Source organism: Lontra canadensis, unplaced genomic scaffold (genome assembly GCF_010015895.1).
Source record: "Lontra canadensis isolate GAN:19392208 unplaced genomic scaffold, GSC_riverotter_1.0 scaffold28, whole genome shotgun sequence".
Taxonomy (NCBI): Eukaryota; Metazoa; Chordata; class Mammalia; order Carnivora; family Mustelidae; genus Lontra; species Lontra canadensis.
The window spans coordinates 4,258,417-4,275,442 of NW_022631022.1; the positions used below are offsets into that span (position 1 = coordinate 4,258,417).

General features: G+C 49.9%; 2 protein-coding genes across 3 annotated transcripts in view; one reads left to right on the forward strand and one right to left on the reverse strand.

Annotated features, from left to right (window-relative positions):
* The window catches only part of LOC116871883, a 68,419-nt gene extending 61,543 nt beyond the window's left edge, over positions 1-6,876 (forward strand). The window contains 5 exon segments of the mRNA XM_032864722.1: positions 2,906-2,981; positions 2,983-3,063; positions 4,331-4,506; positions 5,272-5,357; positions 5,612-6,876. Of these exon segments, the coding sequence (XP_032720613.1) occupies positions 2,906-2,981; positions 2,983-3,063; positions 4,331-4,506; positions 5,272-5,357; positions 5,612-5,742 (550 nt within the window). The 3' untranslated portion in view covers positions 5,743-6,876.
* A 5,883-nt stretch (positions 6,877-12,759) lies between these two features.
* ZNF609 (zinc finger protein 609) overlaps positions 12,760-17,026 on the reverse strand; it is a 219,238-nt gene continuing 214,971 nt past the window's right edge. Inside the window, exons 6-10 of one of the 2 annotated variants that reach the window (XM_032864721.1) lie at positions 15,932-16,298; positions 14,320-14,495; positions 13,863-14,079; positions 13,303-13,366; positions 12,760-12,996 (exon numbers count right to left, since the gene is read on the reverse strand). In XM_032864721.1, the coding sequence (XP_032720612.1) occupies positions 13,308-13,366; positions 13,863-14,079; positions 14,320-14,495; positions 15,932-16,298 (819 nt within the window). In that variant the 3' untranslated portion in view covers positions 12,760-12,996; positions 13,303-13,307. Of the gene's footprint in view, positions 12,997-13,302; positions 13,382-13,862; positions 14,080-14,319; positions 14,496-15,931; positions 16,299-17,026 lie in introns of both variants that reach the window. The other variant, XM_032864720.1, reaches the window with a different exon arrangement.

Below are 17,026 nucleotides of genomic sequence, written 5' to 3' on the forward strand. Positions count from 1 at the left end.
CTAAACCCTAGCTTAGGGACCTGGAAGTGGATCCCAGGGTGGGGACCCAAAACACCCTCCAGCCTCAGTCATGCACTTGCTCTTGTGCAGACTTTGTTGGGGAGGAGGAGGAATTTCCAGGATCCTTGTGAATAAGAGTGGGAAAGCAAATGATTTGTTACCATGGAATAGACTTCTTAAATTTACTTCTAGAGGAGAGAGCACATGAGTTAGTACTGGACACAGGGCAGGCCCTAGAGATTATTTCTAGGAAGACAAAGGGGATTCTGGATCTAAAAACAAAACAACAAAAAACAAACAAACAAAATAACAAAACCCACCTTACTCTTATCTTTCCAGTAGTTTGGCCTCATTGCTTGCTATTTGCAAGGAAAAATTAGCTCAGAATGAAGATGGTGATTGGAATGCCCATCAGGTTAAATGTAGCTCTCTCATCCAAAGACCAGGGAGGAATAATTTCCTTGGAAGTAGGAGTCTGAGGTTAGCACCAGAATTCTAGAACTGCAGGAGCCTGGGGATCTGGTTGTTTTGGGAACCCATGCAGTTTGGTATACAAGGCTATATTTCATCTGTCTTCCCCAGAGGAGAAGTCTGCCCAGTTCTTGGGTAGCTCCACTGACTAATACATTGCAAGCCAGCTTTCTTCAGTGGCCCAGCCTTCCTGTGTTTCTGCAAGAACCTCAACAGAGGCCCAAAGTGCTCACTAGGGAATGGAAACAGAACTACACTGTCTGTGGGGGGAGTATATACCTTTGCTTAGGGAAATCCCTCTTTTACTTAATTTTTTCTGGCCCGGCCACTATTATTCTGTCCCTTAACACATTAGAACACGGGGATGATAATAGTTTATTGTCCCTAGTAGCAAATAAGTCCCTCCTTGAAAATGAAAACAACGTAGTCCTCAGTCATGCCCCTTTTGCTGATTTGTGTTGGTGAGGCTAGAGTGGGGGAGATGAGGATGGCCTGAGGCTTTCCAGAGGAGGCAGAAGGTGGTGCGTGTGTATTGCCGCCGGTATCGATGCTGTGCGCAGCCAGGCCCTCTGACGCTGCCCTGGAAACTCTCATCTCCCAATGAAATTTCTTTCTTTCTTTCTTTTTTTTTTTTTTAAAGGACTTATTTATTTGAGAGTGTGTGTGTGTGTGTGTGTGTGTGTGTGTGCATGCATGAGCGTGAGCTGGGGAAGGGGTAGAGGGAGAGAGTCTTGGCAGACTCTCTGCTGAGTATGGAACCTGATGTGGGGCTTGAGCTCAGGATCCTGAGATCATGACCTAAGGTGAAATCAAGAATCAGACGCTTAACTGACTGAGCGACCCAGGCACCCTGCAATGAAATTTCTAAGTGTAATTTCAGGCCCCTGGTTGAAATCCTTGAGAGAAAGAGGATCCGAGATAGAGCAGTGATGGGTTTGGACTTCTGTCTCAGCTGGAACGCTGACACAGGTATCTTAGTACTGAGGATCTTAGCTGGATGCCCCTTTGGTTATTGTACAATTGCCATGTTAAGTGTGAGTTCAGTTTTATCACTCTGAGCCCAAGTGAAGAACTCGAGCCTGGCACGACATGCCACATAAAGAGTGTGAAGAATGGTGCCTTGTGTTGTATTACAGCTACCTCTCAGGGAAAAAAAAAAAAGCCATGATTTATGTCCTTTGCTCATTTCTGTGGTGTAAATATTTCTCCTATGGCCCATATAAGCTACCGATGTGACATTAAACACACAGTTGGGAAGATAAGGGCAGAGTCGTGGGAGCGGGCTCTAGCACGTCCCTGCACTGTCCTTCCATATGTTATCCATTGCATTCCAGCTGCCTGGAGGCTGGGGTGTTGGGGTCATGGGACAGGCCTGTTGCTGACTCGTGGTATACATGCACAGACCGCCTACTTCTTTCCCTGCTTCACTTGCTGTTGGTCTCTGAGGCGGCCTACAGCTCAGCCTAGTGAACAGCTCAGTCAGATTCAGAGGCGGCAGTGGAGCAGATTTGGAGCCCTGTTGGGTCCACCTAAAAATCATGGTGGCAGTAAGGGCACACACCTGGAGGTGACAGGGAGCTCCTTTAGGAGCTTTTCACCTTCTGTAATCCATCTGATTATTGGCTTCCTTATTTAGTTCCCAGCAAATATTCCTTCCCCCTGATACACCTGCCCCTGATGTCTATTCTCAGCACATCAGTACTACCTAAACTCCTGTGCCCAGGTCAGATTCTAGCAAAGAAGGGCAAGGAAGCCTGACATATGCTGGCATACCAGGGACAAACTCAGACCATAATACTCTGTTCCATAGTGTATCTCTTCTCTGAGAGCCAAATCCCAGGATTTAATTCAGTTCTTGACCCTGGAGAGATTTGGGTTATGGATTTCTTGTCTAGGTCTTTAGATTGGGGAGGAAGCCATGATTGGAAAAATGGCCTTGGGAGTTCCTCAGGGACATGGTACCCAGCCCATGTGATCTCTTGAGGCCCATATGCCTCTCCAGCTGGGAGTGACTGTGTAGGTTTTGAGATTGCCGCATAGTTTGTTGAAGTACCGTTAGAATAAGGAGGGGACTAGGGGACAGGGTGCTAAAGCCTTGACGGCAAGCCAGGATTTGGTTCCTCTCAGGGTTTGCCAGTGTCACAGAGATTTGTTTGAGGTCGAGCAGATGCTGCTCTGGTCAGACGTGTCCAGCTGGACTCCCTCTGCTCTCTGCAGGGTGGTGGGTGTGCTTGAAGGGCACCGAAGTAGGTCTGGAAGCTGAAGCCGAAAGGATGGGCGGGCAGTGGTGTAGCTTTAGAGTGTTTGTTTTGGGAGAGCCAGGGCAGAGGTTGGAGTGCGGTGTTGTTAAATTTTGTGTGTGTGTGTGTGTGTGTGTGTGTGTGTGAAATTTTTAAGTCTTGGTGTTTACTGTCTCACCTTCTGTCTTTTGCAGTAGTATTTTGCCTTTGAGTAACTGTCCCCAGCTCCAGTGCTGCAGGCACATTGTTCCGGGGCCTCTGTGGTGCTCCTGATGCCCCTCACCCACTGTCGAAGATCCCCGGTGGGCGAGGGGGCGGCAGGGATCCTTCTCTCTCAGCTCTAATATATAAGGTAAGGAGGACTGTGGGGTGGAAGCCCTGGAGTAGAGCTGAGGGTCCACTCAGCAGCCGCTTAAGGGCAATAATTGCCTTCTTGATCTTCTCTTGGGCCAGGCCAGTAGGGGAATCGGGAAGGACTCTTTCAACTGAGGCTGCTCTGTGGCTTTTGAGGAGTACTGGGAACAGGAGATCAGCATTAAGCAAACGCTGCCATCTTCTTAGCTTGGTGGTCAGCACTTCAGTGCTGGTTCAGGGTCCTGAGTGGGAAGGAGAATGATGAATGGGAGGGTTGCAAGAACACTTTTTGGTGTGACTCTTCATTTTCTCTTGAGAAATACCAAGGGCCAGGAGGAGCAGTTTTCCATGACTTTTAGACATTCGGATTTCCATCCCTTAATGGCCCGGTTGGGGGCAGGCTGGGTAGTGTAGTGGGGGTGCGGGACAGGAGAAGGGGCTTTGCATCTCCATCATCTGTCATCCAGGCAGCATAGGCTACATCCCAGGAGCTTTAGAGAATGCTAGCCATCTGCCCTAGGAATGATCTGGGCTGGGGCAGCCAGTCGTTTGATGCCCTTTAATCTCCTGTGAGGCCCAGAAGTTGGCTTAGCTTCTCCCCAAGATTGGGGAGCAGGGTACCACCCAAGGGTGGCCGGGTGGCTGAGGTTTGGTCTCTTGAGGTTGTGCCCAGGGGAGACAGACAACATGGACCTGTAGTCTAGCCTGGAAGCAGGCTTTGGTTGAGCTGGGCCCTAGCCAAGCCCTCACATACATCCTCATTTGTTTCTAATGCTGCTCTCTCAGAGAGAGAAGGGAAAGAATTTGGTGTTGGGGGACACACATGGTTTTAGAGTCAGGGAGACCTGGTTTGAATCTCAGCTCTGCCATTTACTAACTACAGAGCCTTTGGACAGTTGCTTAATTGTTCTGGGCCCCTACTGCCTCAGACTTAAAATGGGGGTATTAGTAACTACCTCAGATGCTTCTGGTGGTGACTGAAAAGTGGGAAAGTACCTTGCTCAGTACTTGGCATCTAGTGGACACTTGGTAAATATTTCCCTTCCCATCATGCTGACTTGTAGTTATCATCAGCTTGTCTTTGTGCCTGATGAGTGACGGATGGCTTCATTTAGCCAGCATGCGGCTCTACATTTTCAGTGTGTCCTTTGTCCCATACTGCCCTGAGACTGGCCCCAGAGGACTCCCAGGATCACCTAGGTTAGGGAGCCTGTGATGTGGCCAGAGTAGTAGTGACCTGGTCCTCTGACCTGATCTCTTCCCAGGACGAGAAGCTCACTGTGACCCAGGACCTCCCTGTGAATGATGGAAAACCTCACATTGTCCACTTCCAGTATGAGGTCACCGAGGTGAAAGTCTCTTCCTGGGATGCAGTCCTGTCCAGCCAGAGCCTGTTTGTAGAAATCCCAGATGGATTATTAGCTGATGGGAGCAAAGAAGGGTAAGGAGCAGGTGCTGGGGAAGGGGAAGGAGGGCCCATTCCAGAGAAGGGCATATGCTTGTTGGGGCCAACAGATGAACAGTGTCTGCCTTCTTCCCTAGCTCTAGGTTTCCCAAGCAGATACCAATTTGTGACCGTTTGTTTTTAGCCAGTAAAACAGGCCTGCCATAGGTTATAATTAAAGGAGATCATATCACATTAACCAAATCCTTGTCATTTAGTCAAGCCATGGTTCACTCTTCTCAGCAGACATTAAATTCCCCTTGAGCTGCCATACAATGATGCGGTTCAGAAGGGCAGGAAGCTCTGAGCTACAGTGGGATTTCATTGGATTGGGCAAGGCCCTTCAAGGCAGCAGAGTTCTCTTGAGTTGCCCCTTCTGAGGAAATCCTTTAAGGCAGTGTCCGGGCCCAGAGTCTGTGCCAGTGGCTGTGGTCATCAAACTGGGCAATTTTGGAAGACCCCTGAAGAACCACGTTCTCTTCTCAGGCCCCATATGATGTTGTGAACTGCATTAGTGGAGCTGGTTCATATTAATTTCAGATGAAGAACCCTTATTCCAGGAAGAGAGAGCTCAGTAACATTTTTCTTTGGGATCGTGGCTTTTTTCTGAACTCAGAGCTCTTGAAATGGGAAGCTTCTCCCTGGAGGTTCCCTATTAATACTGCTGGCTGTAAGCCTCAGAGAAGGCTTTTTTGACGGAGGGTGGGAGGGAAGTCTAGAGAGGTGGTAATGGGCCTGAGTGGTTTTCTTTGCTTCTGGCAGATTGTTAGCACTGCTAGAGTTTGCTGAAGAGAAGATGAAAGTGAACTACGTCTTCATCTGCTTCAGGAAGGGCCGGGAAGACAGAGGTGAGGAATCAAAGTAGCCTGAAACCTACTGCCCAGACAGTGGGGAAGTAGTGAGGGGAAAAGGAGCCCCCTATTCAGTGAAGTAGGGCTCTTGAGTTTGCCATATAAACCCTGGGAAGTCATAGGGGTGGGAGTGCCTGAAGGGTCTTTAGTAAAGGTGTAGTACTTACTTATTCAATCTTTATTTTTTGTTTTCCCTTGATTTGAACCTGCCCTTGTGTTTCTTATCAGAATCCTTTTTACACTCTCTGCAGCTCCACTCCTGAAGACCTTCAGCTTCTTGGGCTTTGAGATTGTGCGTCCAGGCCATCCCTGTGTTCCCTCTCGGCCAGATGTGATGTTCATGGTTTACCCCCTGGACCATAACTTGTCTGATGAGGACTAATGGTCATAGAGGATGCTTTGCCCAAGAGCCACAGTGGGGAAAGAGGGGAAGTTGGGCAGCCCTGGGACAGAGGAGGGGGCTCCTTGCTATCTAGGGAAGGACGCTGAGGGGCTCAGGGTGAGGGTTGCCTATTGTGTTCTCGGAGTTGACTCGTTGAAATTGTTTTCCATAAAGAACAGTATAAACATATTATTCACATGTAATCACCAATAGTAAATGAAGATGTTTATGAACTGGCATTAGAAGCTTTTTAAACTGCGCTGTGTGATGTGCTCTATCTAGCCTAGGGGAGGACATTGCCTAGAGGGGGAGGGACTGTCTGGGTCTAGGGGCAGGGCCTGGAGGGCTGGTGGGCAGCACTGTCAGGCTTAGGTTCCCCTGCTGTTGGGCTTTCTTTTTTGTTTTTTAAGACTTGTGTATTTTCTTTCCTTGCTTCCTCTCAACCCAGACACTCCTGAGTATAGGCTTTTTGGCCCCTGGACGGTGTCCTTGTTTTTCGACACTCCACCTGGGCTCCTCTGTGTGCATTTGTGTCTGGCCTGGAGAAACCAGGTCTGATCCCTCCTTCTTTACAGCTTAGTGTTTTTCTGGCATTTGGTTAAGCTGGCTTAATCTGTTTCATGTTATCAGCGCATTTTAAATGGGGGCACTGAAGTTCACTCCCACCACCAGGGCTTTCTTTGGGGTGCCTGGGCCTTAAAAACACTAGCCAAACTCCCAGTTTTCAAATCACAGCCAGCTCTTGTTCCTGGCTGCAGGCCCAGGCCCCAGGGTGTCTCCTTCCCAGGGTCACAAAGAGCAGAGAGGAAGAGGAATAGCAACTCAGGGCCTGGGGGTCGTGTGGGAATCTGTTCTTAGGGACTGGATGCCTCTGCCTGGCTGAGTATAGTGCTGACTGCCGACTGCCCCTCCTCTCTCTCAACAGGTTCCAAGTAGGGCCTGAGCCCCTGCCCCATAAGGCTTAGGGGTGGGAATGAGGGTGTAGAAGTGGCCTGCCCTTTTCTGTTTTCACTGAACAGCTTGTTCTAAGGGGGTTGGAAGGGGAAGAGATCTAGATTGGGTGAGAGGGGGGTGGGGGTGTCAGGGAGGCAAGTGTGTTGTGTTACTGTGTCAATAAACGGATTTAAAGTTGTGGTTGGTCTGTTTTTCATTCCTGTACCAGGACTGGCTTTCTACCACTCTTCTTTTGAGTCTAGAGCCTAAGGTAGCAGGGTGTGATACGCACTTCTCAGGACAAAAGCTGCGGTGCGTCAGGACAGACAAACCGGCTGAAGCCTCTGGGGCCACATTACACTGCAAAATATGGTTGCTAGGAGTCTGGGACAAACTGCCAGTAACCCCTAGAGCGGTGTGTACACATCAGCTTCGTCCAAAATAGAGGCTGTCCCCAGGATCCAAGCTGTTCGCAGTGTTTCCTTTAGTGCAGAGGCTGGGTCCTGAAACGGAGCTGCCTGACACTCTTATTCCTGGAGGGGTTTGAAGGAAACAGCACACACCTTCCCTAGGACAGTGTGGCTGCCATTCCCCTTGTACCACCAGGCTGACTGATAAGCTTCCAGTGGCCCTGTAGGGAGCTAGGATTATTTTTTTTTTTAGACTAGGCTCCACACCCAGCATGGGGTTTGAACTCAAAACCCTGAGATCAAGAACTGCATGTTGGGTCATGCTTGGGTTAGCCAGATGCCCCTTAAATTCTTTTTAGTTTCTTAGGTGCTTACGGTGGCATTTTTTCCCTTTTGCTTCTGTTTTCCCAAGTGCTGGGTAGGTTCTTCTTCTACAGCTTTGGAATGATCCACGGTTGAGCTGTGGCTGTCCTTAGTTTTTCTGAGTCTTTAGTCCATTTTCACAGTATCCTGTGTGGAGCTTACTTGTGTTTTCACACTGGGCTATGTTACTAAAAGTGAGTGTAATACCTCCACCTTCCACAATATCAGAAGGTCTGGACCTAGACATTCAGCTGGAACAGGAAGGACTCAAAGATACCCTTTTCTGAGGAGATAATCCCTACGGGCAGCATAAAGGCAGGGACTGGAAAACGGTTACTACTGTGAGACACCTACAGTAGAGGTCCATGTGAACGTGGACAATGGCCAAGTTAATGTAGACCGTATAGGATCATGGTAAAATCAAGCCCAGAGAATCTACAAGACTGGGATAAAGAACCAAGACAAAAGGCAGCCCTTTATTAGTCCTTCATTCAAATAAGCAGAGGGGACAGGAAACATGCCTGAGTTTCTGCTGCCATCTGCTGGTAGATTCCCTTCAATACAACTAGAGGTAGAAGGGCAGAATTGGAAAACCAGGTGCTCCGTTAAGATTTCCCTTTGGCTCAGTCGTTAAGCGTCTGCCTTCCGCTCGGGTCATGATCCCAGCGTCCTGGGATCGAGCCCCACATAGGGCTCCAGCCCCACATAGGGCTCCCTGCTAAGCGGGAAGCCTGTTTCTCCCTCTCCCATTCCCTGTGCTTGTGTTACCTCTCTGGCAGTCTCTATCTCTGTCCAAAAAAAAAAAAATTTCCCTTTGGAGGGGCGCCTGGGTGGCTCAGTGGGTTAAGCTTCTGCCTTCAGCTCGGGTCATGATCTCAGGGTCCTGGGATCGAGCCCCGCGTCACTCTCTCTGCTCAGCGGGGAGCCTGCTTTGCCCGCCTCTCTCCCTACTTGTGATCTCTGTCAAATGGATAAATAAAATCTTAAAAAAAAAAAGATTTCCCTTTGGAAAAAAGAAATTTTGCCAGGTAAGACCACCAGCAGGAAGAAATCTGGTACCCAAAAGTTGCACTCCAATTAAAAAGGTAACTTGGTATATTTTGAGGGGTTGATGGATAAGGAGGGTATGTGAAAGGCAACTAAGTCTAAATTTAAGAACAGGGACATTAAAAACTTTATTTAATAAATACAACAAATAATTTAAAAATATACTTCAATTCCAAAGCCAATTAAGAAAAGGAAGTAGAGAAAGGGGAAAAAAGGGGGAAAAGATCAGAGGAAAAAGAGAAAGTTAAAGAGACAGAACCATGGTTTGGTTGGGCTGTGTGTCAGAATGTGCTACCCTTTAAAATTCTGATCAAATGCTCTGGACTCCTAAACCCTTAGCCCTTGTTCTGACAGGGTAGCCACGGGAGTCTACCAGCCAGGAATGATTCTCTGGGCTCTGGATCAGAGCACGCTGGAGGCTGGAATCGGCAGGGGGAATGTTAGGGGGCAGCTGCTTGCTTGCTTCTAAAAACCACCTGTTCTTACCCCCAGGCAGGTTTAAGTAGTGCAAACTCTTAAGCGGAGAGCTCCTAGCTGCATAGTTTCACAAGTGAGTGTCCAAAGACCGGGCCTTCGGGAGCCAGGGCCCAGGGTACCGAGGGGTCCGAAGCCACTTTGGTGAATGGGATCGAAGGGGGAAGACAGGAGAGACCAGGGCAGAGGAGCAAAGCCCCTGGCTAAGCCAGTGGCCGAGCCGGAAAACACTGCTGGGCAAGAGAGGGCTGCAGGGCAGGTAGTCTGGGCACTGGATTCAACACTTTGCCATCAGCCAGGGAAGGTGGAGCTGAGGATGCATATGGAGCAGAACCAGGAAGATCAGGAAAGCTGAGGGAAAACAGAAGAGTGGGGAGGAAGGAGGAAGCAGCTCAGCAGCAAACTCCAGGAGAAATAACCAGCAGCCCTCACAGATTTGTGATTGTCTCTTAAAAAGATTTATTTTCTCTTCTTGCCTGAATGTACAAAGGCAAAAAGAGTACAGTTTGTATATATATATATTTATATATATATATATATAAAAAACAAGGAACTTGGTAATGTACACTTTACAGAAGGGAAGAATCAGGAAGACTGAAATTAAATCCAACAGAGCAACGCCAATGGAACAAAAGCTATGAACAGCAACACTGCCCCTCCAGCCCGGGCCTCCAGCTCGCCCCAACCTGCTCCCAATTGGGGGGGCTGAGCACCAAGGCAAGCGGGTGGGCTGGGGCAAGAGGGGCTGGGGCGGGGCCTGGGAGGGGCTTGATCCCAGGAGGGGCCCATGGCAGAGGATCATCGGAAAGCTTCCTGGGATGCCCTAGTAGTAAAACAAATGACAAAGGCCCAGAATTATGGGGCCAACTAGCTGCCCAGTTGAATCACAGGGGCAGGAGAGTAGACACTGGGATGGTGACAGAGTACACAATATAATAAGCGACATGGGTGACCTCGAAGCCCGCGTACAGTAACTCTAGCCCTTCTACAGTCTTACCCTCCCAACCCCCAAGCCACATCCTCTCACCCTCGCCTTGGAGCCTGGAGAGAAGATTCAAGAATCACCATCATTTCATGGGGTGCCCTCTTAACCCTTCCGCATGTGGTCTTTTGACCTGGAGACGTGTGGAAGGGATGAGGTAAGAGAAGGGAGCTTCCTACATGTATACATACATGTACAGGCAGGGAAGGGAGATGAAGGAAACCGCACACCTTAAATGAGGAAGGAGATGTGAGCCCTGAAGAGCAGCTCTCCAAGCCGTGACTGTCCCAGCTGGGGGTGAGGCTCCTGCTTTCTAGCTTCTCAGGTGGAGCCCTGACAAACGAGGTCTCGGAAAAGGCCTGGGCAGGGGTGGCTCACAGTGAGCCTTGGTCTGGGTGTCATGGCCCTTAACAGCACACTTTGCCAGCCTTTGCTCATGGGGCGGGGTCAGGGGATCCTTGCTGAGGGTCTCATCTCTGAACAGGTCACAGGTACCCCCACCCTCGGGCCGCCTCCCCATACAGAGCGGCTGGAGGTAGACAGCAGGTCCCTCCCCAGCACTGGTCAAGGGTCTGTTTCCTCTGCTGCTGCTTCGGGTTGTTTCAGGGAGGGAAGCCTGGACCTGGTGCGGAAAGGGGCCTGGGGAAAAGGCAGTGCTATTCTGCCATTGTTGCTCCCTCCGGCTCTTCTGGGCAGCTCAGCTCCTACTCTTCTCCGGAGGCTTGATACAAGGATCAGAGAGCCAAAGTGTTTTCTAAGGAAAAGAAAAAGCTGTCCCCTTCTGCAGAACCCAAGACTGCCCTGCTAATACAGAAGTTCCTCTTCTCTGTTATAGAACAAAGTGGAAAGGGCAGGAATGTGGGACCAGGCCTGCCCAACGGGAAAGAAAATTAATCCCAACAGTTTCTTTACAATATGTACAGAGCACGCTGTAAGCCAGCGCCACAGATACAAAACACACAATATTTAAGAACAAACAGGAACAGAGATGGGCACTTGGCTCCACCCCACAGGAGCCTGGCAGGACAGCATCAGGCTGAAATTCAGAGTCATCCTCCTGGTGGAGGTGACTCAGGTTAGGTGGGGTGAAGGCGTCCAAAGAAACTACTTCCATGGATAAAAGGGAAGTCAGTGCCCCAGTGCCCGGAGCACTGCCCTCCGGGTGAGCAGGAGGCAGAGGGAATGATGGGGGCGAGGGAGGCTGCTTAGGGGCCTGCTAAGTGGTCTAAAGCAGTGGGTTTTGGGAGAGGGCTCAGAACCCAACCTGAATAAAAACAATGACATGAAAACCCAGAGGAAATGTCTATAGGTCAGAGGGGCTCCTCTTAAGCAAATGACCCCAGGCCATTCAGAGTAGGGCTCTGGGGTTCTTGGCAAGCAGCCTCTGCCGGGCATTGTGCTTACTGTCCTCTACCTCCCTGCCCCAAATGGAGTCAGAGCCAAGTCCTTGCTCTTAAAGGGTCGCTTTGGCACTCTGGTCACAAATACCCCTCTCAAGCCTAGGCTGGTGTGTGTCAGTCTTTCTCAATCCAGAAGGTCAAGGCAAGATAGCCAGGGGGAACAAAGGGATGATACCTCAAAAGCAAAATAGGAGCTAAAGCTTCCCCTAGGCTGGGGAAGAAGTGACTCCACTACAGCTGCCACATCCTCGTCCCTTTCCCAGGGCAGAGAGCATAAAGCCGGACTGGAAGACTGCACTTCCGAGGGGAGCAGAGAAATGTCTGCTGCCTCACAGCACAGCTCCACTCGGAACACTCTGTGGTTCTGAGGAGTAATGGCTTGGATGTGTTACCCCAGGGTGTAAGGAACACCTACCCTCCCACGGCCAGTGGCCCCTAAAACAAAAACATGTGTTATGAAGGAACAGCTTACATGGGCACACGTGGGGTTATAGACGGAGCTATATCAAAGTCGGGTACTTGTATACAGAGCAATCGGGCTGTATGTATTTGGGGCCCTAAATGAGGATACTCAGGTGGCTGAATGGACAGGACATCGCTAAGAACCGCTGGGCGCCCCCAGGGCCTGCCTCCTGGGCCTTGCCCTAAGCTGACCTGGCAGACTCCAAAGCTCCCCATGCTGGGGGGAATACTATTTTACCTGCCTGAGTCTTAAGAGCCAAGCATTGGAAAAGAAAAGGAGCGATCAGCATGGGGACCCCCCTGGGAAAGGCACCAAGGGGTCAGGAGGAAAGAGAGACAAGGGCAAGGAGCTGGGGGCTAGGAAGCAGCAGGACTTCGTGGGGATGCAGGTTCTGTTTCACAGACTCCATTCATGCTCCAGCTCCAGCTTACTCCCAGTATGCCTGGGGAGCCCTGTGCTGGTGTTGGGACCCCGGCCCTCTGCCTGACGGGCAGCCCAAGGCCACGGTGGGGCAAACGCCTTGGTCTTCCTTTCCAGGCTAGGCTCTGAGCATTTATATGTGCTCACGTGAGAGGGCAGAAGTCTTCGTGTTTGAAGACCTTGTTTTCACAAGTACAGAGAAAACAGCCCCCAATTTCTTTCCTGAGATTCTAATTCCTCCACATGCTGCCAGTTCCCAGGGCCCAAACTGCTGGGGAGATGCAGGAATCTGGTGATTGTGGTAATGACGGTGAGAGGGGTATGGCCGCTGTGCTGTCTTCAGACCTTACCCAGTGCTCGGGAGTCCCTCCCTGGGGGTGAGAGTGAGGGTGTTGGCACTGCTCCAGCAGCTGACCAGGGTCTTAGGGGAACAGAGCAGTGACTTCTCTGGGCTGAGGCCATGTTCCCCTGGTTCCTACCCGTGCCTTCATCTCCACATGGGCCACAATAGTCACGACCGTGGCCGAGAGAATAAATATTTTTGCTAAGTACCAGCTCTCCAGCTCCTGAGGAAGAGGGAGGGTCGGGGAGTCCGGGGATCTGGTGGAGGTGAGATAGCCAAGGGTCTGCCTTCGGTCATGGTAGGAACGGCAAACAGGATGATCAACACCATTTAACTGATGTCTGAATGGCACCTCCGGCACCTCCTTGGGTGAGCCAGTCCGGGCCCGTGAAGCTGACTTTATCCGGGCACTTGGTGTTCTGTAAGGGAAACATGGACAGGTAACCAGGCACTCAGCCTGCTGGTATAATAACCACCAGGTGGCGCTCCGACAAAACGAACTGCAGGGGAGGCCAGTCCTGGCCCTTTGGGGACACTGGTGTTGGGCAGCTCTTGTTGGATGTACTCGGCTTAACCAGAGACTGGGAGACCCCTACAAGAGGCTTGGCCAAGGTTCCACCATTTCCAGACCACTGACCCCCACACCTAGTCTCCATAAGGGTTCCGTGATCCGGGTATCAACTCTTCCTGCTCTACGTGTTGTCCCAAATTAAAAAGTGACTTACCGTTCTCACCTCCGAGGGGGTGGGTAGAGTGAGGGAGTTGAGCCTTGCTGGCTGGCAACAATGGCTGTAGAAGAAAGCCCTGAGTGAGAAGGAGGACATGTTTAGTGTAACACTCCCAGAACCCTCCGATTAAACACTTTTTCTTTCTCAGCTTGGTGTGGATAACAGGAGTTTCTCCTTAAATTCCTGGCTTCCCTGAGTTTTGGGGTGCTGACAGAAGAAAAAAATCTGGTACTTGGCCAGATATAGTGGCTGCGGACAGTATATATAGCAAGGCTCTATTTTTCAGCTGCTTGTTTCTCTTTGGCTATGGAATAGCTGGTCCTTATTCTTCTGAATATCAAAGCCAATTTTCTAGAGGAGTTTGAGAGTCCCTAAGCTCCGGGAGAGGAAATAAATGTCCTATGCTTTAATGACTACCTGCAGGGGGCTAAGATCTGGACAGATTAGAAGCTCAACAAGAAAAAATTGAAAAGGATTCTTGCTGGGGGTCCCTTGATGTGGGCAATACTACTAGGCTACTGGAACGAACTCAGAAAGAGTTAGTGGAAGGAGATTACCTGCTGCGTAGGGTAAGTTGTACTGTGCTGGGAGCAACGAGTAGCCCAGATGGTGGTGGTGGTGGTGTGTGGACATCAGGCGCTGAGAAGGGGAGGTGCGGGGCCGGTCCACACTCCTTTCAGCCCCACCTGCTGCTCCGACGCTGCTACAGCTGCCACCCCCCCCAACCACCCCACAACCTCCCCGATCTCTCTCCTGAGACGTTTTATCAGTTATCTGGAAAAAAAGCAGACACAAAAGCACTACTGTGAGACACACACACACACACACACACACAAGATGCTCCAAGTCCACATTAGGACTCCTTACAAACACAGGACACCTGAGAATTGTGGAGATGCCTGGTAAAGCCAATGCCAAGTCAGCTAGGCTGCACTGTAGTTAAGACCTGAACTTGCTTGCCCACCTTCTTCCAGACCCTGGATCTGGGTTTTGTTAGCAGCCGGCGCCGCTTACCGTGGGAGACTTGCTCTTGTAGTGACTGGCATGCTGCTGCAAGATGTCCAGAGCTTTGGACTCCGAGCTGGATTTACAACTGACACTGGGGCTGGCTCGCGCCTTGTCGGCATCTTCACCCCCTGAGACCTTGCTGCCGTATGGGGAGAAAGAGTAGCTGGAAGGTAGGTAGGAACCTGGGGAAGGAGAAGTAAAATGGTCAGAGATTTGAGAAGCAGATGAAACTCGTTTTAGTGACTGCGGTTAGGAGGGCATCAGCTTTCCTAGGCACAGGCGGAGGTGGTTCCAACCACAGTGTCTTCAGGCTGAACCTATTAGTGTGTCCTTTCTTTACTGAGCTGTAGAGGCACACTAGCTAAGGGATATTACGAACATGGGCCTCAGCTTCTGGGGAATCGACCACTCTAGAGCCTCAGCCTCAGAGTTTCACCTTGGAGAGGCTAAATTATGGTGAAGTGGAAAGGTCAGAGGATTTGGAGCAGATGACCTTGGGATCAAATCTACCTCGAGAGACTTACCAGCTGGTTAGCCTTAACTAAAGTAACAACGCTTCTGAGCTTCAGTTTCTTTCCCATCAGCAGGAAGATACTAATGCTATTCCATAGGGAAGATTAAATGAGATCGTGTACACAAGTCACTGAGTAGTGTCTGACCCACAGCAGGCACTTGCCAAGGTGTTATTTTTATGTGGATGGATGGAATAACAGAGAGGAAGGAACACCACAGGCTGAGACAATTTCCTATCTCTGTTTGAAAAGTTTACTTGTGCTATTTAGAGCCTGCCTTACAGTGTTCGACCAGGATATCAAGACTAGGCTGTTCTCTCATAAGGAGGGGGGAGCTCTGGAGAGTGAAAAGAATGCTCTTCTGCCCCCAGAAGCATCCCACATGATGCTTCGGACAACAGAAAGCAATGAGTACAGTTGAACAGGAGCACTGTCCTGTAACGAGTTAAAAACCACTTGTGTCCCTACTTTGTGTCCCTCCCCAAGAATTCAGGAATGGCAGTGTCAAGAGCTTATCTTTCCCAAGCTGAATGTTTTCTACTGGACTTCCCCCCACTCTTGATTTCAAACAGATCTTCCCCTCTCCCACTGTCTTCCAACCTTCCAGCTGAACATGATCCTCTAAATGAATACATGCATTGTCCTGGTTTGAATTTTATTTGTTCCATGTGTCTCTCCTGATACAATTAAGTTGTAAGCTCCTTAAGAGGGAACTAGTCTTCTCTGTTTCTTTTGTATTCCCCAAGATACCTCACCCATTGCAAAAGTGTAAAGCATGTGTTTAAAAAAAATCCCAGCTGAGGGAAGATGGCAGTGGTAGGGAGTTCTGCCTTTAGTTATCCAGGAAAACTGACTACAGAGGCAAAACTTTAGCTGGAGCAAGGGAGGGAGACATGGTCCCTCAGATTGTGGTCAGGGGTTATTCAAGGAGCTTGGGGCTAGACTGACCAGCTCACAGAATGTCAGATTCAAAACAGGGCAGTCATCTGTCCCAGGCACAGTCAGCCTTAGGGGTCTGCAAGAATGCAAGAAAACTCTGGCTCTGAAATCTGTTTCATTTCCCTTCCCAGTTAGTGGAGCGCCAAGTGGGAAGGTGGGGGCTATACCTGGGTAGTTCTGCATCATCACAGCAGGCATGCCCCGGTAGCTGGGGTGGTTGGGGTCATAGGACTGGCTGTAGGAGTAGCCGTGCATGTAAGGGATGTAGGACTGGTGCTGGGTGAGCGGGGAGGACACAGGCACATGGACACTCGGTCGGGGCTCCTTGCTCCCCAGGCGGGATTCCTCTGATGTGGATAGCTTGCAGTCACTACTTGTGCTTTCCTTCCCATCCTCCTTGGAGACAGAGTCCTTACTCCGACTCCTTTCTTCCTTCAATTTGCGGTCCCGCTCCTCTTTCCACCGCTCATCCTCTGACTTAATGTCCGAGTACTTGGCAGGATAGACATACGTCCACATCCGGGGCTCTGTTTCCTAAAAATCACAGAACGAGCACTGAGTGTTGTACAGATGAGAGCGAGATTTCAAGCTCAAGGTCGCAGGAGAAACACCAGTGCAGGTTAATACTAGACACCAGTGCAGGGTAAAATCCTGGCCTCTGTTGATCTTCATTTAGAATGAACTCTGGTCCCTCCTTTTTAAAAAGCCTGCTCACTCCCTGCCCAGGAGGAAACAAGATGTGGGGAAGGAAAAGGAAAATCCACCAGTGGGTCTTCTTTAGGAGAAAATGCATTCTGGGGAAAGAAGTCTTTGAATAAAAGAAGCTGCTCCCTTTCCAAGGAATTTTAGGTGGTTTCACTTCTTAAGAGCAAGCTTAGGGGCAGAGAGTCATGAGTGCTGCCCAGCTCAGAGGAGGGAGGTCTAGTGGTGATACCAAGAAGCATGGGAAGACTTTCTAAGTCTCATGAGTAGAACATGATGTAAGAACAAGTTCTTAGTTCTAACTCTACCTATTAAAAAACCATTTTTTAAAAGATTTTATTTTTATGTAATCTCTACATCCAACGTGGGGCTCGAACTTACAACCCTGAGATCAGGAGTTGCATGCTCCACTGACTGAACCAGCCAGGGTCCCCACTATAAAATCTTTCAGGGAGTAACTCAGGCTGAATGGTAACTCCCTCTAGCAAATGGAGAGATCACCATGAACTTACTCCATAGGACCCAAACGGGAAGAAACCGTGGACTAGGAATTGAGATAA